This window comes from Ovis canadensis, chromosome 3, assembly GCF_042477335.2.
Source record: "Ovis canadensis isolate MfBH-ARS-UI-01 breed Bighorn chromosome 3, ARS-UI_OviCan_v2, whole genome shotgun sequence".
Taxonomy (NCBI): domain Eukaryota; kingdom Metazoa; phylum Chordata; class Mammalia; order Artiodactyla; family Bovidae; genus Ovis; species Ovis canadensis.
In genome coordinates, this window is record NC_091247.1 from 387389 (window position 1) to 407554 (window position 20166).

The following is a 20166-nucleotide window of genomic DNA, read 5'->3' on the forward strand; positions in this document are numbered from 1 at the left end:
GCCCGGAAGTATAAGTGACCCAGAGAGGAAAGACGGCACGGATGGCGAGCGTGGGGCCGAGGGGCGTGTCCTGCATGGAAAGGCGGGCGGGCGGACCCGGGGAGAGGCGTGGTGACGAGGGGCGTGTCCAGCGGGAGGGGCTGGGCACGCGCCCCAGGTCCGGAGCAGCCGACTCCTCCTGACCCTGTATACTAGCCCACCAGGCCCTTCTGCCGGTGGGAATCGCCAGGCAAGAATACTGGAACGCGTTGCCACGCCCTCCTCTAGGAGATCTTCCCAACCGAGGGATCAAGCCCATGGCCTCTTGCGTCTCCGGCACTGGCAGGTGGTTCCTTACCGCTGGAGCCGCCTGGGAAGCCCGATACCCGCTGCTGGCGGGAAACACAGACCCCGCAGAGGAGGGCCCCGACAGGCACTGTGCCCAGCGCTACAAACGAAGCACTTTATTTACACCGCGTCTCTCTAGGCCTCAACCCCCTGGGAGAGGCCGACTGCTGGGGAGCTGAGGAGGCTGGCCGGGGCAGAGGCTGGTCCAGAGGTAGAGGCCGCGGGAAGAGTGGGCAGCAGCGGGTCCTGAGTGGGCCGGGCCAGGCCAGGAGTGAAGGCACGAGGTCCTGGGCGCCCAGTCCCAGGGCAGAGGGCCGCCCGTCCAGAGGAGCTGGCGTGGGGTCAGCTCCCCGGGGTCAAGCCAGGGTCCGCACCACCACAGCTCTGCTCATAGGACGGCGGGGCCTCTGCAGGGAAACAACCAGGTCTGCACAGGGCCCGGGGCACTCCCTCCCCCCCAGGCCCCAGGCCCCCACTCACCATAGGGGTAGCCCCACGAGCTATACTCCGGGGGGAGGATCAGGGTGCTGGAGGTGGGCACCGGACCTCCAGAACCCTCTGCAAAGTAGGGCACAGTGGCACCTGTGGAGATGCACAAGGGAGGTGGCAGAGGGTGCGGAGCAGGGCTGCCATCCTGAGGACGGGGTTCTGGGGCACCATGGGGCACAGAGCCAAGGGCTGCATGCGGCTGCTGCTGCTGGGAGTGGCTCTTGGTGGAGAGAGAGACAGGATCCGAGAAGTGAGGGCCACTGGCCACAGCCTCCGCCTCCTCCTGGGGCGGCGCCGAGGGTACCACCAGGCCGGGGCCTGGCTGGGGGCTCAGTGGGACGTGGTTCACAGCGATGTTCCCGATGAAGACTGGGAGTGTCACGACAGCTTCCGGTTGTTTCAGGGAGACCTAGGGAGGTTGTGCATGTGAGGAGCCAGGCCACGGCCCATCCTCCCTCCCCACCCCTGACCCCTACCACCTGCAGATAGTAGTCCACGTGGATAAGGCTGCAGCCCGGCAGGGCGGACTGGGGCAGGGCGGGCACCAGAACCTGCTCCTGCCACTGAGCCCGCCGCCAGGCCTTGACGCCGGCCCCCTCCACCTCGGCGATGGTCCGCACATCGTAAATCCAGCGCTTGGCCTTGTAGGACACTTTCTGGGGAAGGGCCAGCGTGTGAGCCTGAGCAGGCCAGCCACCCGCCCCTCCTCTGCCCCATGGGGACGGGGCCCAGCAGCCGTGGGGACACTGACCTGCAGCAGACTGGCCACCACCGGGCTGGTGTCCTTGCCTGACTGGTTCTCAATGTCTGCCTGCAGCCGCAGCACCTGCCCTACCACGTAGCCTCGGAGGTCGGTGCTGGCCGTGAGGACCACGCTGCCCGTCTTCACCAGCTTGTAGGAGAACTTCTTGGTGGTGGAGGCCACATTGGGTTGCTTGGCAGGAGAGCAGGGAAGGGGTTTGGCAGGTGTGAGCAGACAGGATCCCCAGGGCCAGCTCAGAACTGAGGCTGCTGCTTCCACAGGCCGCCTCACCTGTGCTGGGGACAGGGCATCAGACAAGGGTGGCAGCCACCCGGGAGGCCACTGCCCAGGCTCACCTCGATGTCCGGGATGCTGTTCAGGTTCAGGGGACTCAAGATATAGAACACGCGGCTGCACTGGTGATCCTTGGAAAAGCGTGGTGTGTCGACGGTGGCCCGCACCTGGTGTACAATCTTCCCGAAAGGGCCCTCAAAGGACGTGGGAGCCGTGGCTGGAGAGAGAGCAGGGACTAAGGTCCCACTGTCCCCCACCTCCCACCCGCCCTCGCCAACTGCCACCGCCGGGCCGGGGCGGGCTCTCACCAGGAAGCAGGAACTGGAAGGGGAAGCTGTGCTCTCCAGCAGGCAGGCTCCCTGAGGACACGAGAGAGGTGGGGAGAGGGGACAAGGCGCCATCACAGGGCCCAGGGCAGAAGCAGGCCCTGCAGCCGACAAGCTCCCACTGCACCCGTCCAAACCTGGGAGGAACTGGCCCCTTCAGCCCCAAGCCCCCAGCAGGCAGTGCCCTGTTCCTGCCACAGAGAGAAACCCTGGGAGAGGGCAGGCCAGCCACGGGGAGGCCAGAGGCAGGTGGGAAAGTAGGGGGACAGACAGACCCATCTCAGTGGGAGGAGGTGAGGGGTGGGTTCCAGACTCACCCTTGTCGGCCAGAGACAGGGCACTGTTGAAGTAGCTCTCCTCCACCACCCAGGCCGAGTCGTTGGCCTTGTTGGAGACCCTGCAGGACCCCGTGCAGGTCACGCGGATGGCTGCAAGGCGGGGACCGTGTGAGTCCCAGGCAGGTGCTGGCGTTGGGCCCTCCCTAGCCCCAGCATAGGCATTCAGGCAGGACTGATGAGACCCAGGATCACCCAGCGAGGCTCTGGGAAGGCCAGTGCGCAGCCGGCTGCCCTCCAGAGGACACTGATGAGACCCAGGATCACCCAGCAAGGCTCTGGGAAGGCCAGTGCGCAGCCAGCTGCCCTCCGGAGGACACTGCCTGCCTCTTCCACTTCCCGAGGTGCTCCCACCGAGCCGGGGTGCTGAGGCACAGGGCTCCACTCGTCCTGCAGTCCAGAACAGGAAGTCCCTGACGGTCACCCAGTTGACCCCTGGGCAAACCCCAGCCCCTTGACCCTGCACGAGACCCTAGAAAACCCCTTCCCTACATGGGAAGCTTAAGAAACCTTTGGTGAACAGAGGCGGGTGGGGCAGCTGACCTTCAACCCCACCTTCCTGCTGCCTCACAGGTATGTCAGTGAGGCTGAGAGGCACCCCTCCAGGCACCAGGAAGCTACCTATTAGCCCTCATGCAGCAGGAATGTGGTCAGACTCGCCTGAGAAAATAGACCAGCAGTCTGGCACGCCAGAGGGTGGGGACACCTTGGCTCCCGGGCCAGAACTGCCCAGGAGCGCTGATTTCTGCATGGAGGTGGCTGGGCCTTCCCTCTGCTCCCAGGGGAAGCCCACAGACAGGAACCAGGCAGCAGGTCACTGCCCCTGTCCAGGCCGTGCTCAGGAACTCAAACTGCTCAGTCCAGAGCCCGCTACCTCAGTCAGAAGGCTGTGGCTGGACCGGCCGCAGCCAAGGCTGGTCACCGGAGGGGACACCACCGCTGGAGGCCCGCAGGCCAGGGGGTGGGGACACAATGACAGGTAGCCCCACGGCTCCCTCCTTTCCTTCCTCTCCCTGCAAGCTGAGTCAAGACCAGAGATTTAGCCTGTCTGCCAGCCGCCCTTCCTCCCCTGAACTGAGGGATTAGTGAAGGAAGGCAGCTCGGAATCTGATACCTTCCTGACGTAGCCACCAGGCAGAAGGAGACGTCTCGAGTGCCCGGGCTGGGGGAGGCAGTGGCACCAGCTCTGTCCCCGGCTCCCCAGGTGGGCCCCACCTTGCTGACAGGGGACAGGCCTGCTGCGGGTCACCCACAGTGCACTGGGCTGCCCTCCAAGAACCCCTGGCTCCCCCTCCGCCCCATCGGCACTTCCAGTGACTGGCCTCAGCCTCCATGCCAGCGCAGAGTCACCGCCAGGACCTCAGCCCTAATTTCTCATCTCTGCTCCACCGGCCATCCCCTCCAAGGGCCAGACCTGGAACTGTTCTCTCTGGAAGTCCGAAGGCACACCAGCAGCGCGCCTGCAGACCAGCACAGCCCAGGAGATGCAGCAAGGAACAGACAGAAAAGCGGAAGCCGGCCTGGAAGACGCCCTAGCGGAGTCCAGACACTGTACTGCTTGAAACTCCCCATGGAGAAGGCGTCCCCCCCACCGGCAAATCAGGCTGCCCTGGAACGCTGGGGACGGCAGAATATGCTGGAAGAAGTGCAGTGGTCCCTAGGCTGGCCTGGTGCCGGCTGGGCACTGTCAAGTGACCCCAGTGGATGGACAGGGAGCTGAAGAACCACCCAAAGACTTCGGCCCAAAATCTTGACTCACAACAGCATGAGTTAAAATGGTTGCTTTAAACCACTTAGGTTAGGGGTGATTTGCTACTTAGGGGTGACTGTCGCATAGCAGCAGATAAAGGAACAGCTGTCTAACCTCACTAGAACTCAAGGAAGCTCGGATGGCTTCCCATTCTAACCCATCAGGTTGGCAAATGTTTGACAGGTTACAGATGGGTCTAACAGAGAGACCCTTGCTTACGGCGGTCAGACTGTCGGCCGACACGGGGGCCTGGACGCGAAGCCGACAGATCTCTGCAGATTTTACACACAGGTTCCAGGGCCCAGCAGTTCCCCTTAGACTACCACCCTGTTTACTCAGGCGCCCCCAGCGATGTTCCTCATAACGGCAAACCAGCTAGGCACGGCCTCCAGGTCCAGCAGCAGGGCGGATAGACCAGGCACGTGCTCAGCCAGAACCCAGCCCCAGCATCAAGGTGAACAAGCTACGGTGGCGCCTGGCCCCGAAAAACAGGCCGACCCTTGGTTGTCCCAGGCGGGCATGAGCTGCTCAACCTTCCCCACGGTCGGGCCACAGCCTCCTCTGCAAACAGGCTGAGCCCTCTTCGGGGACCCTGCCTGTGGGAGCCATCACCAGCCTGGGGTCAGACGGCCCATCCCTGTGCGTGCTGTCCTCCGCAGGGGAGCGGTGGAGACGCAGGGAGAGCCTCAGGTCTCCTCGGTCCTCCAAGGAGGACCGTCACATGGATCCTGTGCCAGAGTGACCTCTGGAACTTCTTGAGCCAGCACGCTCACCTGCCAGCAGCCCTCCTCCCAGGCACCACCTGCAGTCTGACCATGACGATCTCTGTGTCCCCACCTCCGCCAGCTCCCACAGACCTGGGTAGCCCAGCCTCCGCCGCACCCTCTCACTGCAGCTCTGGCTGGAGAGCTGCTTCCTTCTGTCCCGTTTCCAAATCTGTAACACCTGAGGAATGACGAGGCCCACCTCCCAGTGTTCCTGGGACTCAAGGACTCGTGTGTTGGTCCTTGGGAAGTGGGAAAGGCCTCTGGCCCAGGATGAGAGCCCAGTGAGTCGCCAGAGCCAGGGGCTGGCTGCTGCTGTCGTCCAGGCATCGCCCTCCCCTGTTGAGAGCAGAACACAGGCCAGCCCCGCCTGACCCCCGCCTGACCCTCTGACTGGGCTGGACCCAGGTTCCAGGGAAGCACCTCCTTCCCCAGCTGTCTTCCACATGAGCCCCCAGGGCTGACTGCAGATCAACATGGAGTCTCCGTAGCCAAGTGCTTAGAGGCCTGCCTCCTCCCAGCCTCCAAGTCCTGCTGGGGGCCTCCCTGCTGCATCACTGGCTGGTTGCAGGAGCTCAGTTCAGTTCACTTCAATCGCTCAGTCGTGTCCGACTCTTTGCAACCCCAGGGACTGCAGCATGGCAGGCGTCCCTGTCCATCACCAACTCCCAGATCCTACCCAAACTCATGTCCATTGAGTCGGTGATGCCATCCAACCATCTCATCCTCTGTCATCCCCTTCTCCTCCTGCCTTCAATCTTTCCCAGCATGAGGGTCTTTTCCTATGAGTCAGCTCTTCGCATCAGGGAGCCAAAGTATTGGAGTTTCAGCTTCAACATCAGTCCTTCCAATGAATATTCAGGACTGATTTCCTTTAGGATGATTCCATTTAGGAAGGAAATCCTAAGGATCCTGCTCCTATGGATGCAGGAGCTCAACAAGTATCTTTTGAGTGAAAGTTAAAAACAACCATGGGGGCTTCCCTGGTGGCTCATCTGGTGAAGAACTCACCTGCAAAGGCGGGAGATGAGGATTCGATGCCTGATCCAGGGAGATCCCACCTGCCTCGGAGCAACAAGCCTGAGCACTGTGACTACCGAGCCTGCGCTCCAGAGGCCGGGAGCTGCAGCCCGTGTGCCCCCGGAGCGTGCGCCCCCCCGGAGCGTGCGCCCCCCCGGAGCCTGTGTCCCCCGGAGCCTGCGCCCCCGGAGCATGCGCCCCCGGAGCCTGCGCCCCCCGGAGCCTGCGCCCCTGGAGCCTGCGCCCCCGGAGCCTGTGCCCCCGGAGCCTGTGCCCCTCAACAAGAGAAGCCGCCACAGTGAGAAGCCCAAGCACCGCAACCAGGACACAGCCGCTGCTCGCCACAAGCAGAGTAAAGCCCGTGCGGCAGTGAAGACCCAGCACAGCCACAGACCAACACGAAAGTTAAAATTAAAAGCACAGCCCGTCCTCTCTCACCCCTCGGCCTAGCCCTGGGGGCAGCCTGGATAAAGCCCTCTCTGGCCCGAGGCCCCCGCTCCGCTCGGAGCACCTTACAGTCAGGACCATCAGCAGGGTCTCCAGCCTGCTGTGACCCAGCTGTCCATTTACCCACATCCCACCCACCATGTGGAGGCTGGAAGGCTCTGCCCAGCCCAGGTTAGTCGTGCACAGCTCAGGCCACTCCTCCACTATAGTTACCCTGGACCCCAGCTACGGGGGACGACAGGTCAGCAGGCGGTCAGCAGGCCAGGTGGGGAGCTCCGCGTGGGATCTCATAGGGTCTGTCTGTCCTCAGGCCACAGGCCTGCCCCTCCTTTCTGTGCCCCACCGGCTGCACTCACCTCTCACCACCACCAGCTTGTGCCCCAGAGAAAGATGCGCCGGCCGCGGAGCCCCTGCCAACCATACCTACCCAACCAACTCAACCCCAAACTCCAAGTGTGGAGACATTAAAAGCGGGGGGGGGGGGGGGGGGGGGGGGGGGGGGGGGGGGGGGCGGGCGCACCTGTCCAGGATGAGGCAGTAGCTGCCCAGAAAGGAGGACAGTGGCTCTCTGTCCTCAGGGGCACCCCATGTGCTGGACGGTCAACCCCACAGGCGAGCCTGGAGGTCCAGAAGGAAGCCCCTGCAGCTATGGTTCTGGCCAATCAGCCCGAGGTAGAGAAGCGCCCCAGGACGGACACACCACACAGCCTCACTCAGCGCGGGGCTCATGAAAGAGGCCCAGCTCCCGACTGCGTCCTCCTCCACCGCCCGGGTGTGAGGTCCCCCAAAGGGCCCCGTCCACACCTCAGGCAGCAGACCAGGCAGGCGCCGCCAGGGAGCCCTAGCAAGGGCCGCCGCAGCAACCGGATCCCGGGTCTCAAAGTCCCAGCTGTCTGCACCAGCAGAGAGACCGGATCGGAGGGCTCAGGTTCGGGTCCCAGATGCTCCCTGGGTTGGGCCCTGCGGCGCGCGGGGATCAGCAAGACCCTCTCAGCCCTCAGGGCCTGGCTGGGTGTCAGCAGGGCCCCGCGGCCCGGCCGGGGACCCGCACACTCGGGGGGCTGCCTGAGTGTCTGGGGGAGAAAGCGAGCGCGAGCCGGGCTCGAGGGGAGGGCCCAGCAGGTGCGGGGCGCAGTGGATCGGAGACCCGACAGGGAAAGTCAGGTCGGAGGCGTCGCGGGTCCAGGTCAGAGCGGCCTTCGGCAAACCAGAAGGGCTCGAAGCCGCGGCCCCGAGTCTGGCCGCCCCTTGGCGGAAGGACAGGAAGGGCAGATGCGGAAGGACTGGGCCACCCTCGCTTCCCTGCTCCGCCCCGCCCGGCGCCGGCCTCCCACCCCGTGGCCCGCCGCCCGCCCGGCGGCCCCGCAGCCCGCCGCCCCCGGTCGGACGGGAGCCCCCGGCCTCAGAGGTCCCGCGCCCCGCGCCCGCTCGGCCGCTCCGGGGCGCCGCCCGCTCGCCGCAGGTGCGGCCCTCCCCGGACCCCGCGCCCACCTCGGAAGGGCAGCGGCGCCGCCAGGCGCAAGCGCACGGCCCCCACCAGCGGCTCCCCCGGGCTGTAGACGACGCGGCCGTGGTTCAGGCGGACCTCGAAGAGCTGCACCCGCCCCATACCGCGGCCCTGCCGGGCGGCCGCACTGAGCCTCCTTCGCCCCCGCCCCGCCGGCGCCGCGGCCGCCGCGCTCCCAGCCCCGCCCTCCCGCCAGCCCCGCCCGCCAGCCCCGCCCCCGACACGCCCCGTTTGCCCAGGCCACGCCCCCATCGCCACGCCCCGCCCCCTCCAACGTTCGCACCCCGCTCCCGCGCCCCCGCCACGCCACGCCCCCGCCACGCCCCTCGTCGCCGCGCCCCCTCCCCTCCAACGTTCGCAGCCCGGCCCCCGCGCCCCGCCCCTTAGCCTGCCCGGCCACGCCCCGGCCGTTCCCCCCTCTGGTCCCCAGCCCTCCCTCCCCCCGGGCTCCCCAACGCCCCCGCCCGCTCCAGCCCTGCCCCCAGCCGCGCCCGGGCCGGCCCGCCCGGCCTCTCCCCGCCCACCCGCCGGCCCGCCTGGCGCAGCTCCAGCGCAGCTCGCGGGAGCCCGGCGCACCTGCGCCCCGCGCCGCCCCACCTGTCAAGGGGCGGCCCGGGCCGAACCCCATCCCAGGCTCCGCCCAGGGGTCGCCCCCGCCCCGCCGGAGGTCTCCAGGCTGGGCTCGCGTCCCGGGCGGTGGGCGCTTGGTCGGCCGCGAGGAGCGGGGCGTGGTGAGGGGGTGAGGACAGAGAAGGCGGTGCTGGGCGCCTCCTGGCTGCGTAAATACCGGGTTGCTGTAAGGAGGGCGTCAGGATGATGCCAGGTGTTTGTCCAGAACAGCTAGGCGGAACGGGTGGCATTTTTTGATGGAGACACCGGCCTCGGTACAAGCTATTTTGGAAGAAAATCATGACCGGCAGAGGCGCCCGTCAGGCACCTGAGTGAACTGGCACTTCTAGGCATGAGTCGGGGGGGGGGGGGGGTGGCACGAAGGACGAAAGATTCGTCAGAGACATGTTTGTACCTGGTGACTCTATTCAGGACGCTGAAGGCATCAGAATCGGGGTTGAGAACCGCAGAAACCTAATCTAGGCCTCCAGCGACAAACAGAGGCCTTAGCCTTATAGGCTGAGGGGTCCCCGGAGGCCAGGGAGATCCTGAGACCAGGGCTCTCCAGGGCTCTCTCAGGCTCCAGACCCACTTGGCCCACCTGGGACTCTGATGACGCAAGAGCGAGCCTCTGATTGGCTGGCCTGACACTTTGCTGTCAGGGGCGTGCAAATGGGGGAACCTCTGAACCAGGAGTTTGGGATGGTGAGGAATTGTGGGAAGCCCGAACATGCTGAATATCCATGGCAGAAATCAAAGAGGACGTGTTTGAGGAAACAGGGAGAGAGAGTGTGCTGGCTGCTGCAGAGATGGAGGCAGAAACAGGGGCCTTTATCCCAGGTCACCTCTATTTCCCGCAGTTGGCCCCCAGTAGGGCTCTGCACACGCCTTACTCCGACCCTCCCCCACCGTCCCCCTCCAGAAGCTCTGCTGCTATGTCCTCCTGTCCACCGCCACCACCTGACATCCCATTTCTCTAAACATGCCTTTCCTCTTGTTCTCAGAACCCAGGCTTCTCCTGGCAGCTCTAGAGTATAAATGCTTATTTTCAAACAATGCGTCTACCTCTGGGCCTGCAAGTGGGGTCAACTCCTGGCTCTTTATGACTGCCTCCAGACCATTTGCCCCTTCACCCGACTAACTCCCAGCTGTAACTCTCATCTTCTCAGAGTAATATTCCATCCCCCACCCCTAGCACTGTTGCTGTCACTTTCAGAGTCGAGGCCCACCTCCCCTTATTCTTCGGTGATGTCAGTGCCTGACACTCCCTGTCGCTCTCTCCCCGGTACCACCGGTGCTGGAATTCTGACCCCAGAGTCTGCTCAGGCTTCCCTCCAGTTTTCATTCCTGGCCTATATCTGAACATCTAGGATATGTTGTAATTAGCTATGGCAAGGTGACAGACACAGAGCCAACTGCCTTGAAAGAAGAATTCAAAGCTTGCACTTCCCAAGAGGGGCAAGCCACTCAATGCAGGGCCGCCTGGGGAAGCACCAGTGTCAGCTGGGAGCGGGAGGAGGGACGAGAGCTTGGCCAGAGCCTTGCCTGTGTTTCCAGTGGGCAGGAGGGAGGCAGGCAACTTTCCGCAAGCTGAGGATTGGGTAGTGACTAATTTCAGTGATCTACTGTTGTCCACTACCTGGCCCTGGGTGATTGGCCTGGTGTGCAATGAAAGGAGGTGGTTGGGGTGTGGGCTCTGGACCGGTCGGTGTGCATGTGAAAGCTGTGTTGGCAGGTGAGTTGTTTGCTGTCTCTAGGAATTAGCCAGGCTGGGAGGGGCAGTCTCTCCCCAGCCAGCAAGGCCCTCAAGATGTCAAAGCATCAAAGATACAGAAAATAAAAAGCATGATCGACGCAGTGCTCATCCCCTGAGTCTGTCCTCCGAGAACCCTCCCCAGCAGCCTCTCCTGCAGCTTAACTTTTGTCTGAGCAGCGTCTCCCAACAGCTCCCCTCACCCCTTCCCACTCCCACTGTGGCTCCCGTCAGCAGGTGGACTCCATCGCCTCTTGTTGAATGGGTCCGGCCCCTTGACTTGCTTGAACTGCCAGGAAGAGAGATGCCGCACGACTTTCAGGCTCTAAGGAGGGCTCGCAGCTTCTGCTTTCATTTCCCGAGGGTCCTGAGGTCCCCGTGACAGTAACTGGCTACTGCTCTGGAGTGATCCCCTGGGGGTGGGGGAAGCCAGGACGTGAGAGTCAGACTTCCCATCTCACTCCCACACCCTGACTGAGGCTGCAGCAGGGACCCCGACTGTCCCAGCCGTCTAACGAGCCACCCCAATTCACTGCTTACTCTGAAAACGAATGGTGGCCTCCTGCAGAAGGTCCCAGGCATGCGCGACTGCACTCAGGGCCCCGACCCTGCAGCAGGCCAGCGCACGCCCACAGCTCCGCTGGAGCCTGCTGGACACACACAGCTAAGTCTGGGTCCGTCTCCTGCGGGGTCACGGCCTCCTCCTCCCAGGGCCTGCTGTGCACCAGGGTTTGTTTGTGCCCTCCACGAGGCTGTTTCCGAGGCCTGTGTAAGTTCTGTAATCAAATCCCACTGGCCTCTAAAGTCACATTCCCTCGGTGTTCTGAGTCCTTTGCCAGATTCCCGGGTTGGGAAATCTGTTGTGGGTCCTAGAACTTTCTGAACAGTACGAGAATTTCTGTGGTATAATTGTTCTGCAGTTTGTGGGTCGTCTGCTCGGTGGCTCTGTGGTGGGTTAATGGTGACCCCCCGCAAGAGGCTTATGCCACAGGCCGTCTGGCCCAGGGCTCCGGCACCCGGAGCCCCCGCCCATGTGGCAGGCCACTGATGACCTGCACTTCTGCAGGAGACACTCAAACACAGTTCGGGCTCAGTCTCTGGGGTCTCTGGGTCCTGGTGCACATATGGTTTTGTTTGAGTCCTCCGAGCGTCTCTGGTAGATATGGGGTTTGATTCTAAATGAGATTTCACCGTCCTATCATCTTGCTGGGGCTTCTCCTTTGCCTGTGGATGTGGGGTATCTTTTTTTGCTGGGATCCAACATTCTCCTGTTGACGGTTGTTCAGCACTTCAGCTCAGTTGCTCAGTCGTGTCTGACTCTGTGCAACCCCATGGACTGTAGCAGGCCAGGCCTCCCTGTCCATCACCAACACCCAGAGTTTACTCAAACTCATGTCCGTTGAGTCTGTGATGCCACCCAACCATCTCATCCTCTGTCGTCCCCTTCTCCTCCTGCCCTCAATCTTTCCCAGCATCAGGGTCTTTTCCAGTGAGTCGGTTCTTTGCATCAGGTGGCCGAGTATTGGAGTTTCAGATTCAGCCTCAGTCCTTCCAATGAATATTCAGGACTGGTTTTCCTTAGGATGGACTGGTTGGATCTCCTTGCAGTCCAAGGGACTCTCAAGAGTCTTCTCAAAAGCATCAATTCTTCGGCTCTTAGCTTTCTTTATAGTCCAACTCTCACATCCATAATGACTACTGGGAAAACCATATCTTTGATTAGATGGACCTTTGTCAGCAAAATAATGTCTCTGCTTTTTAATATGATGTCTAGCTTGGTCATAACTCTTTTTCCAAGGAGCAAGTGTCATTTAATTTCATGGCTGCAGTCTCCATCTAAGGTGATTTTTGAGCCCCCCAAAATAAAGCCTATCACTGTTTCCATTGTTTCCCCATCTATTTCCCATGAAGTGATGGGACCAGATGCCATGATCTTCGTTTTCTGAATGTTGAGTTTTAAGCCAACTTTTTCACTCTCCTCTTTCACTTTCATCAAGAGGCTTTTTAGTTCCTCTTCACTTTCTGCCATAAGGGTGGTGTCATCTGCACATCTGAGGTTATGGATATTTCTCCCGGCAATTTTGATTCCAGCTTGTGCTTCCTCCAGCCCAGTGTTTCTCATGATGTACTCTGGATAGAAGTTAAATAAGCAGGGTGACAACATACACCATTGACGTGCTCCTTTCCCTATTTGGAACCTGTCTGTTGGTCCATGTCCAGCTCTAACTGCTGCTTCCAGGCAGAGCTGGCTCTTCAGCACTGAGCCGTAATCGTGGCGTTCCTGCAGCAGGGGATGCGCGCGGCTCCTTCTGCTCTGCTGCCTTAAGGGTTAACCTTGCCTCCACCACAGTTTGGTCTCAGGTCAGACAACAGGGAGGGACACAGCCCCCCCATCAACAGAAAATTGGATTGGAGATTTACTGAGCAGGCCCTGCCCATCAGAACAACACCTGGTTTCCCCTGAGTCAGTCTCTCCTAACAGGAACCTCCTTTATCTTAACCCTAAGCCTCTTATGGGGTTCTCAAGGCAAGAATACTGAAGTGGCTTGCCATTCCCTTCTCCAGTGGACCACATTCTGTCAGGCCTCTCCAGCATGACCCGCCTGTCTTGGGTTGCCCCGCGGGCATGGCTTGGTTTCACTGAGTTAGACAAGGCTGTGGTCCTAGTGTGATTAGACTGTTCAAGTCTATGCCCCAACCAGTAACCCTGAAGAAGCTGAAGTTGAACAGTTCTATGAAGACCTACAAGACCTTTTAGAACTAACACCCAAAAAAGATGTCCTTTTCTTTATAGGGGACTGGAATGCAAAAGTAGGAAGTCAAGAAACACCTGGAGTAACAGGCAAATTTGGCCTTGGAATGTGGAATGAAGCAGGGCAAAGACTAATAGAGTTTTGCCAAGAAAACGCACTGGTCATAGCAAACACCCTCTTCCAACAACACAAGAGAAGACTCTACACATGGACGTCACCAGATGGTCAACACTGAAATCAGATTGATTGTATTCTTTGCAGCCAAAATGGAGAAGCTCTATACAGTCAACAAAAACAAGACCGGGAGCTGACTGTCGCTCAGTTCATGAACTCCTTATTGCCAAATTCAGAGTGAAATTGAAGAAAGTAGGGAAAACCGCTAGACCATTCAGGTATGACCTAAATCAAATGCCTTATGATTATACAGTGGAAGTGAGAAATAGATTTAAGGGCCTAGATCTGATAGAAAGAGTGCCTGATGAACTATGGAACGAGGTTCGTGACATTGTACAGGAGACAGGGATCAAGACCATCCCCATGGAAAAGAAATGCAAAAAGGCAAAATGGTTGTCTCATGAAGCCTTAAAAATAGCTGAGAAAAGAAGAGAGGTGAAAAGCAAAGGAGAAAAGGAAAGATATAAGCATCTGAATGCAGAGTTCCAAAGAATAGCAAAAGAGATAAGAAAGCCTTCTTCAGCGGTCAATGCAAAGAAATAGAGGAAAAGAACAGAATGGGAAAGACTAGAGATCTCTTCAAGAAAATTAGAGATACCAAGGGAACGTTTCATGCAAAGATAGGCTCGATAAAGGACAGAAATGGTATGGACCTAACAGAAGCAGGAGATATTAAGAAGAGGTGGCAAGAATACACAGAAGAACTAAACAAAAAACATCTTCACGACCAAGATAATCGTGATGCTGTGATCACTCACCTAGAGCCAGACATCCTGGAATGTGAGGTCAAGTGGGCCTTAGAAAGCATCACTACAAACAAAGCTAGTTAGTGGAGGTGATGGAATTCCAGTTGAGCTATTTCAAATCCTAAAAGATGATGCTGTGAAAGTGCTGCACTCAATATGCCAGCAAATTTGGAAAACTCAGCAGTGGCCACAGGACTGGAAAAGGTCAGTTTTCATTCCAATCCCAAAGAAAGGCAATGCCAAAGAATGCTCAAACTACCGCACAATTGCACTCATCTCACATGCTAGTAAAGTAATGCTCAAAATTCTCCAAGCCACGCTTCAACAATATGTGAACCGTGAACTTCCTGATGTTCTAGCTGGTTTTAGAAAAGGCAGAGGAACCAGAGATCAAATTGCCAACATCCTCTGGATCATGGAAAAAACAAGAGAGTTCCAGAAAAACATCTATTTCTGCTTTATTGACAATGCCAAAGCCTTTGACTGTGTGGATCACAGTAAACTGTGAAAAATTCTGAAAGAGATGGGAATACCAGACCACCTGACCTGCCTCTTGAGAAATCTGTATGCAGGTCAGGAAGCAGCAGTTAGAACTGGACATGGAACAACAGACTGGTTCCAAATAGGAAAAGGAGTATGTCAAGGCTGTATATTGTCACCCTGCTTATTTAACTTCTATGCAGAGTGCATCATGAGAAATGCTGGACTGGAAGAAACACAAGCTGGAATCAAGATTGCTGGGAGAAATATCAATAACCTCAGATATGCAGATGACACCACCCTTATGGCAGAAAGTGAAGAGGAGCTAAAAAGCCTCTTGATGAAAGTGAAAGAGGAGAGTGAAAAAGTTGGCTTAAAGCTCAACATTCAGAAAACAAAGATCATGGCATCCGGTCCCATCACTTCATGGGAAATAGATGGGGAAACAGTGGAAACAGTGTCAGACTTTATTTTTTGGGCTCCAGAATCACTGCAGATGGTGACTGCAGCCATGAAATTAAAAGATGCTTACTCCTTGGAAGGAAAGTTATGACCAACCTAGATAGCATATTCAAAACCAGAGACGTTACTTTGCCGACTAAGGTCTGTCTAGTCAAGGCTATGGTTTTTCCTGTGGTCATGTATGGATGTGACAGTTGGACTGTGAAGAAGGCTGAGCACCGAAGAATTGATGCTTTTGAACTGTGGTGCTGGAGAAGACTCTTGAGAGTCCCTTGGACTGCAAGGAGGTCCAACCAGTCCATCCTAAAGGAGATCAGCCCTGGGATTTCTTTGGAAGGAATGATGCTGAAGCTGAAACTCCAGTACTTTGGCCACCTGATGCGAAGAGTTGACTCATTGGAAAAGACTCTGATGCTGGGAGGGATTGGGGGCAGGAGGGGAAGGGGACAACCGAGGATGAGATGGCTGGATGGCATCACGGGCTCGATGGACATGAGTCTGAGTGAACCCCGGGAGTTGGTGATGGACAGGGAGGCCTGGCCTGCTGCTATTCGTGGGGTTGCAGAGAGTCGGGCACGACTGAGCAACTGAACTGAACTGAACTGAAGCCTCTTATCCTTCTCTGTCAGAGGGCAGACAGACAGAATGAAAACCACAATCACAAAAAAACTAATCAAACTGATCACATGGGCCAGAGCCTTGTCTAACTCAATGAAACTATGAGCCATGCCATCCATGTAGGACCACCCGAGACGGGTGGGTCGCGGTGGAGAGGCCTGACAGAGCGCGGTCCCCTGGAGAAGGGCTGGCAAGCCACTGCAGTGTTCTTGCCTTGAGAACCCCATGAACAGTATGAAAGGCAAAATGATAGGATACTGAGAGAGGAGCTCCCCAGGTCAGTAGGTGCCGAATATGCTACTAGAGGTCAGTGGAGAAATAACTCCAGAAAGAGTGAAGGGATGGAGCCAAAGCAGAAACAATACCCAGCTGTGGATATGACTGATAATGGAAGCAAGGTCCAGTGCTGTAAAGAGCAATATTGCATAGGAACTTGGAATGTTAGATCCATGAATCAAGGTAAATTAGAAATGGTCAAACAGGAGATGGCAAGAATGAACATAGATATTTTAGGAATCAGTGAACTAAAATGGACTGGAATGAGGGAATTTAATTCAGATGACCATTATATTTACTACTGAGGGCAAGAATCCCTTAGAAGAAATGGAGTAGCCCTCATAGTCAACAAAAGAGTCTGAAATGCAGTACTTGGGGCTATCTCAAAAATGACTGATCTCAGTTCATTTCCAAGGCAAACCATTCAGTAGCACAATAATCCAAGTCTATGCCCCAAACAGTAATGCTGTAGAAGCTGAAGTTAAAAGTTTCTATGAAGACCTACAAGACCTTCTACAACTAACACCCAAAAAAGAGGTCCTTTTCATCATGCAGGACTGGAGTGCAAAAGTAGAAAGTCAAGAGATACCTGGAGTAACAGGCAATGTTGCCTTGGAGTACAGAATGAAGCAGGATAAAGGCCAATGGAGTTTTGTAAAGAAAATGCACTGGTCATAGCAAACACCCTCTTCCAACAACACAACAGAAGACTCTACACATGGACATCACCAGATGGTCAACACCAAAATCAGATTGATTATATTCTTTGCAGCCAAAGATGGAGAAGCTCTATACAGTCAGCAAAAACAAGACCGGGAGCTGACTGTGGCTCGGAATGTGAGCTCCTTATTGCCAAGTTCAGGCTCAAATTGAAGAAAGGAGGGAAAACCGCTAGACCACTTGGGTATGACCTCAATCAAATCCCTCATTATGACACAGTGGAAGTGAGAAATAGATTCAAGGGACTAGATCTGATAGAGCGCCTGAAGAACAGTGGACAGAGGTTTGTGACACTGAACAGGAGGCAGGGATCAAGACCATCCCCAAGAAAAAGAAATGCAAAAAGGCAAAATGGTTGTCTCACGAAGCCTTAAAAATAGCTGAGAAAAGAATAGAAGTGAAAGGAAAAGGAGAACAGGAAAGATACACCCATCGGAATGCAGAGTTCCAAAGAATAGCAAGGAGAGACATGAAAGCCTTCCTCGGTGATCAATGCAAAGAAATAGAGGAAAACAGCAGAATGGGAAAGACTAGAGATCTCTTCAAGAAAATTAGAGATACCAAAGGAACATTTCATGCAAAATGGGCTCGATAAACGACAGAAATGGTATTGACCTAATGGAAGCAAAAGATATTAAGAAGTGGCAAGAATACACAGAAGAACTATACAAAAAAGATCTTCATGACCCAGATAATCACAATGGTGTGATCACTCACCTAGAGCCAGACACCCTGGAATGCACAGTTAAGTGGGCCTTAGGAAGCCTCACTATGAACAAAGCTAGTGGAGGTGATGGATTTCCAGTTGAGCTATTTCAAATCCTAAAAGATGGTGCTGTTAAAGTACTGCACTCAATATGCCAGAAAATTTGGAAAACTCAGCAGTTGCCACAAGACTGGAAAAGGTCGGTTTTCATTCCAATCACAAAGAAAGGCAATGCCAAAGAATGTTCAAACTACCGCACAATTGCACTCATCTCACACACTAGCAAATGCTCAAAAATCTCCAAGCCAGGCTTCAGCAGTACGTGAACCATGAACACCGAGATGTTCAAGCTGGATTTAGAAAAGGCAGAGGAACCAGAGATCAAATTGCCAACATCTGTTGGATCATTGAAAAAGGAAGGGAGTTTCAGAAAAACATCTGCTTCTGCTTTATTGACTATGCCAAAGCCTTTAACTGTGTGGATCACAACAAACTGTGGATAATAGCAGACTGCCTTACCTGCCTCCAGAGAAATCTGTGTGCAGGTCAAGAAGCAAAAGTTAGAACTGGACATGGAACAACAGACTGTTTCCAAATCGGGAAAGGAGTACTACGTCAAGGTTGTATATTGTCGCACTGTTTGTTTAACTTATATGCAGTATATATCATGAGAAACGCTGGGCTGGATGAAGCACAATCTGGAATCAAGATTGCCGGGAGAAATATCAATAACTTCAGATATGCAGATGACACCACCCTTATGGCACAAAGTGAAGAAGAACTAAAGAGCCTCTTGATGAAAGTGAAAGAGGAGAGTGAAAATTTTGGCTTAAAGCTCAACATTCAGAAAACGAAGATCATGGCATCCGGTCCCATTGCTTCATGGCAAATAGATGGGGAAGCAAATGGAAACAGTGAGAGACTTTATTTTGGGAGCTCCAAAATCACTGCAGATGGTGACTGCAGCCATGAAATTAAAAGATGCTTGCTCCTGGGAAGAAAAGTTATGACCAACCTAGACAGTGTATTAAAAAGCAGAGACATTACTTTGCTGACAAAGGTCCATCTAGTCAAAGCTATGGTTTTTCCAGTGGTCATGTATGGATGTGACAGTTGGGCTATAAAAAAAGCTAAACACCAAAGAATTGATGCTTTTGAACTGTGGTGTGGGATAAGACTCTTGAGGGTCCCTTGAACTGCAAGGAGATCCAACCAGTCCATCCTACAGGAGATCAGTCCTGATTGTTGATTGGAAGGATTGATGCCGAAGCTGAAACTCCAATACTTTGGCCACCTAATACAAAGAACCGACTCCTTGAAATGCCCCTGAGGCTGGCAAAGATGAAGGCAGGAGGAGAAGGGGACGACAGAGGATGAGATGGCTGGATGGCATCGCTGAGTCATTAGACGTGAGTTTGAGCAAGCTCCAGGTGTTGCTGATTGGCACGAAAGCCTGGCGGGCTGCGGTCCATGGGGTCCCAAAGAGTCAGACACGACTGAGTAACTGACCTGAGTATTGCGTCAATCATTGAGAAAACAAGAGAATACCAGAAAAACATTTACTTCTGCTTTACTGATTACACCAAAGCCTTGACTGTAGATCACAACAAACTGTGGACAATTCTTAAAGAGTTGGGAGTACCAGACCACCTTCCCTGCCTCCCGAGAAACCTGTGTGCAGGTCAGGAGGCAACAGTTAGAGCTGGACATGCAACGACAGGCTAGTTCCAAAATGGGAAAGGAGTAGTTCAAGGCTGTATATTGTCACCTTGTTAACAAGTTTCACTTCACTTATTTAACTTATATGCAGAGTACATCATGTGAAATGCCAGGCTGGATGAAGCATAAGCTAGAATCAAGATTGCCCCAAGAAATATCAATAACTTCAGATACGCAGATGACACCACCTTTATGGCAGAACATGAAAAAGAACTAGAGAGCCTCTTGATGAAAGTGAAAGCGGAGAGTGAAAAAGCTGGCTTAAAACTCAATAAAATGAAGATCATGGCATCCGGTCCCATCACTTCATGGCAAGTAGATGGGGAAACAATGGAAGCAGTGACAGACTTTATTTTCTTGGGCTCCAAAATCACTGCAGATGGTGACTGCAGCCATGAAATTAAAAGACGCTTGCTCCTTGGAAGAAAAGCTATGACCAACCTAGACAGCATATTAAAAAGCAGAGACATTACTTTGCTGACAAAGGTCTGTCTAGTCAAAGCTATGGTTTTTGCAGTAGTCACGTATGGATGTGAGAGTTGGACTATAAAGAAAGCTGAGCACCACAGATTTTTGAACTGTGGTGTTGGAGAAGACTCTTGAGAGTCCTTTGGACTACAAGGAGATCCAACCAGTCCACCCTAAAGGAGATCAGTCCTGGAGATTCATTGGGAGGACCAATGTTGAAGCTGAAACTCCAGCACTTTGGCCACCTGATGCAAAGAACTGACTCCTTGGAAAAGACCCTGATGCTGGGAAAGATTGAAGATGGGAGGAGACGGAGGTGACAGAGGAGGAGATGGTTGGATGGCATCACCTACTTGATGGATGTGAGTTTGAGTAGACTCCGGGAGTTGGTAGTGGACAGGGAGGCCTGGCGGGCTGCAGTCCATGGGGTCCCAAAGAGTCGGACACGACTGAGTGACTGAATGAGCTGAGAACTCGGCTGCATTCAGGCAAGAGGCTCTTCTACTTTGTGTGGTGTCTGTCCAGGTTAAAATGACCTAGATATCGTTTTTGCTGGTGCCTGACACCTTGACCCGTGTGGCTGGGATGGCGGTGGCTGGTCAGGTTCCCCTTCCCTGAGGCCTCCCCATATGATTTGCTTCAGGGTCTGCACAGAATGAGGATTTCCAGGTAGTGAGACTG

General features: G+C 55.6%; 1 protein-coding gene across 5 annotated transcripts; it reads right to left on the bottom strand.

Annotated features, from left to right (window-relative positions):
• Positions 1-428: 428 nt before the first annotated feature.
• On the bottom strand, positions 429-8198 carry ARRDC1 (arrestin domain containing 1). Of its 5 annotated transcripts, none has more exons than XM_069579598.1 (8): positions 7986-8198; positions 2496-2606; positions 2161-2211; positions 1915-2069; positions 1568-1750; positions 1296-1472; positions 808-1225; positions 429-734 (listed from the first exon to the last, which is right to left on the bottom strand). In XM_069579598.1, exons 1-8 carry the CDS (start codon positions 8101-8103, stop codon positions 670-672), a joined length of 1278 nt encoding a protein of 425 aa, XP_069435699.1. In that variant the 5' UTR covers positions 8104-8198; the 3' UTR covers positions 429-669. The 5 variants fall into 5 exon arrangements, with proteins under 5 accessions (XP_069435699.1, XP_069435695.1, XP_069435698.1 ...); XM_069579594.1 differs by lacking the exon at positions 7986-8198 and adding an exon at positions 3628-3947 and having other exon boundaries at positions 2496-2903; XM_069579597.1 differs by having other exon boundaries at positions 429-1225; positions 7986-8195.
• Positions 8199-20166: the final 11968 nt, after the last annotated feature.

Excerpts from the sequence above, each read along its gene's own strand:
- ARRDC1 (XM_069579593.1), bottom strand. The coding sequence starts at position 3,847 with ATGGAGGCTGAGGCCAGTCACTGGAAGTGCCGATGGGGCGGAGGGGGA. Across the intron at positions 2,212-2,495 it reads CCTGTCTCTGGCCGACAAGG|GGAGCCTGCCTGCTGGAGAG; the intron begins GTGAGTCTGGAA and ends TCGTGTCCTCAG. Across the intron at positions 1,226-1,295 it reads ACGTGGACTACTATCTGCAG|GTCTCCCTGAAACAACCGGA; the intron begins GTGGTAGGGGTC and ends CAACCTCCCTAG.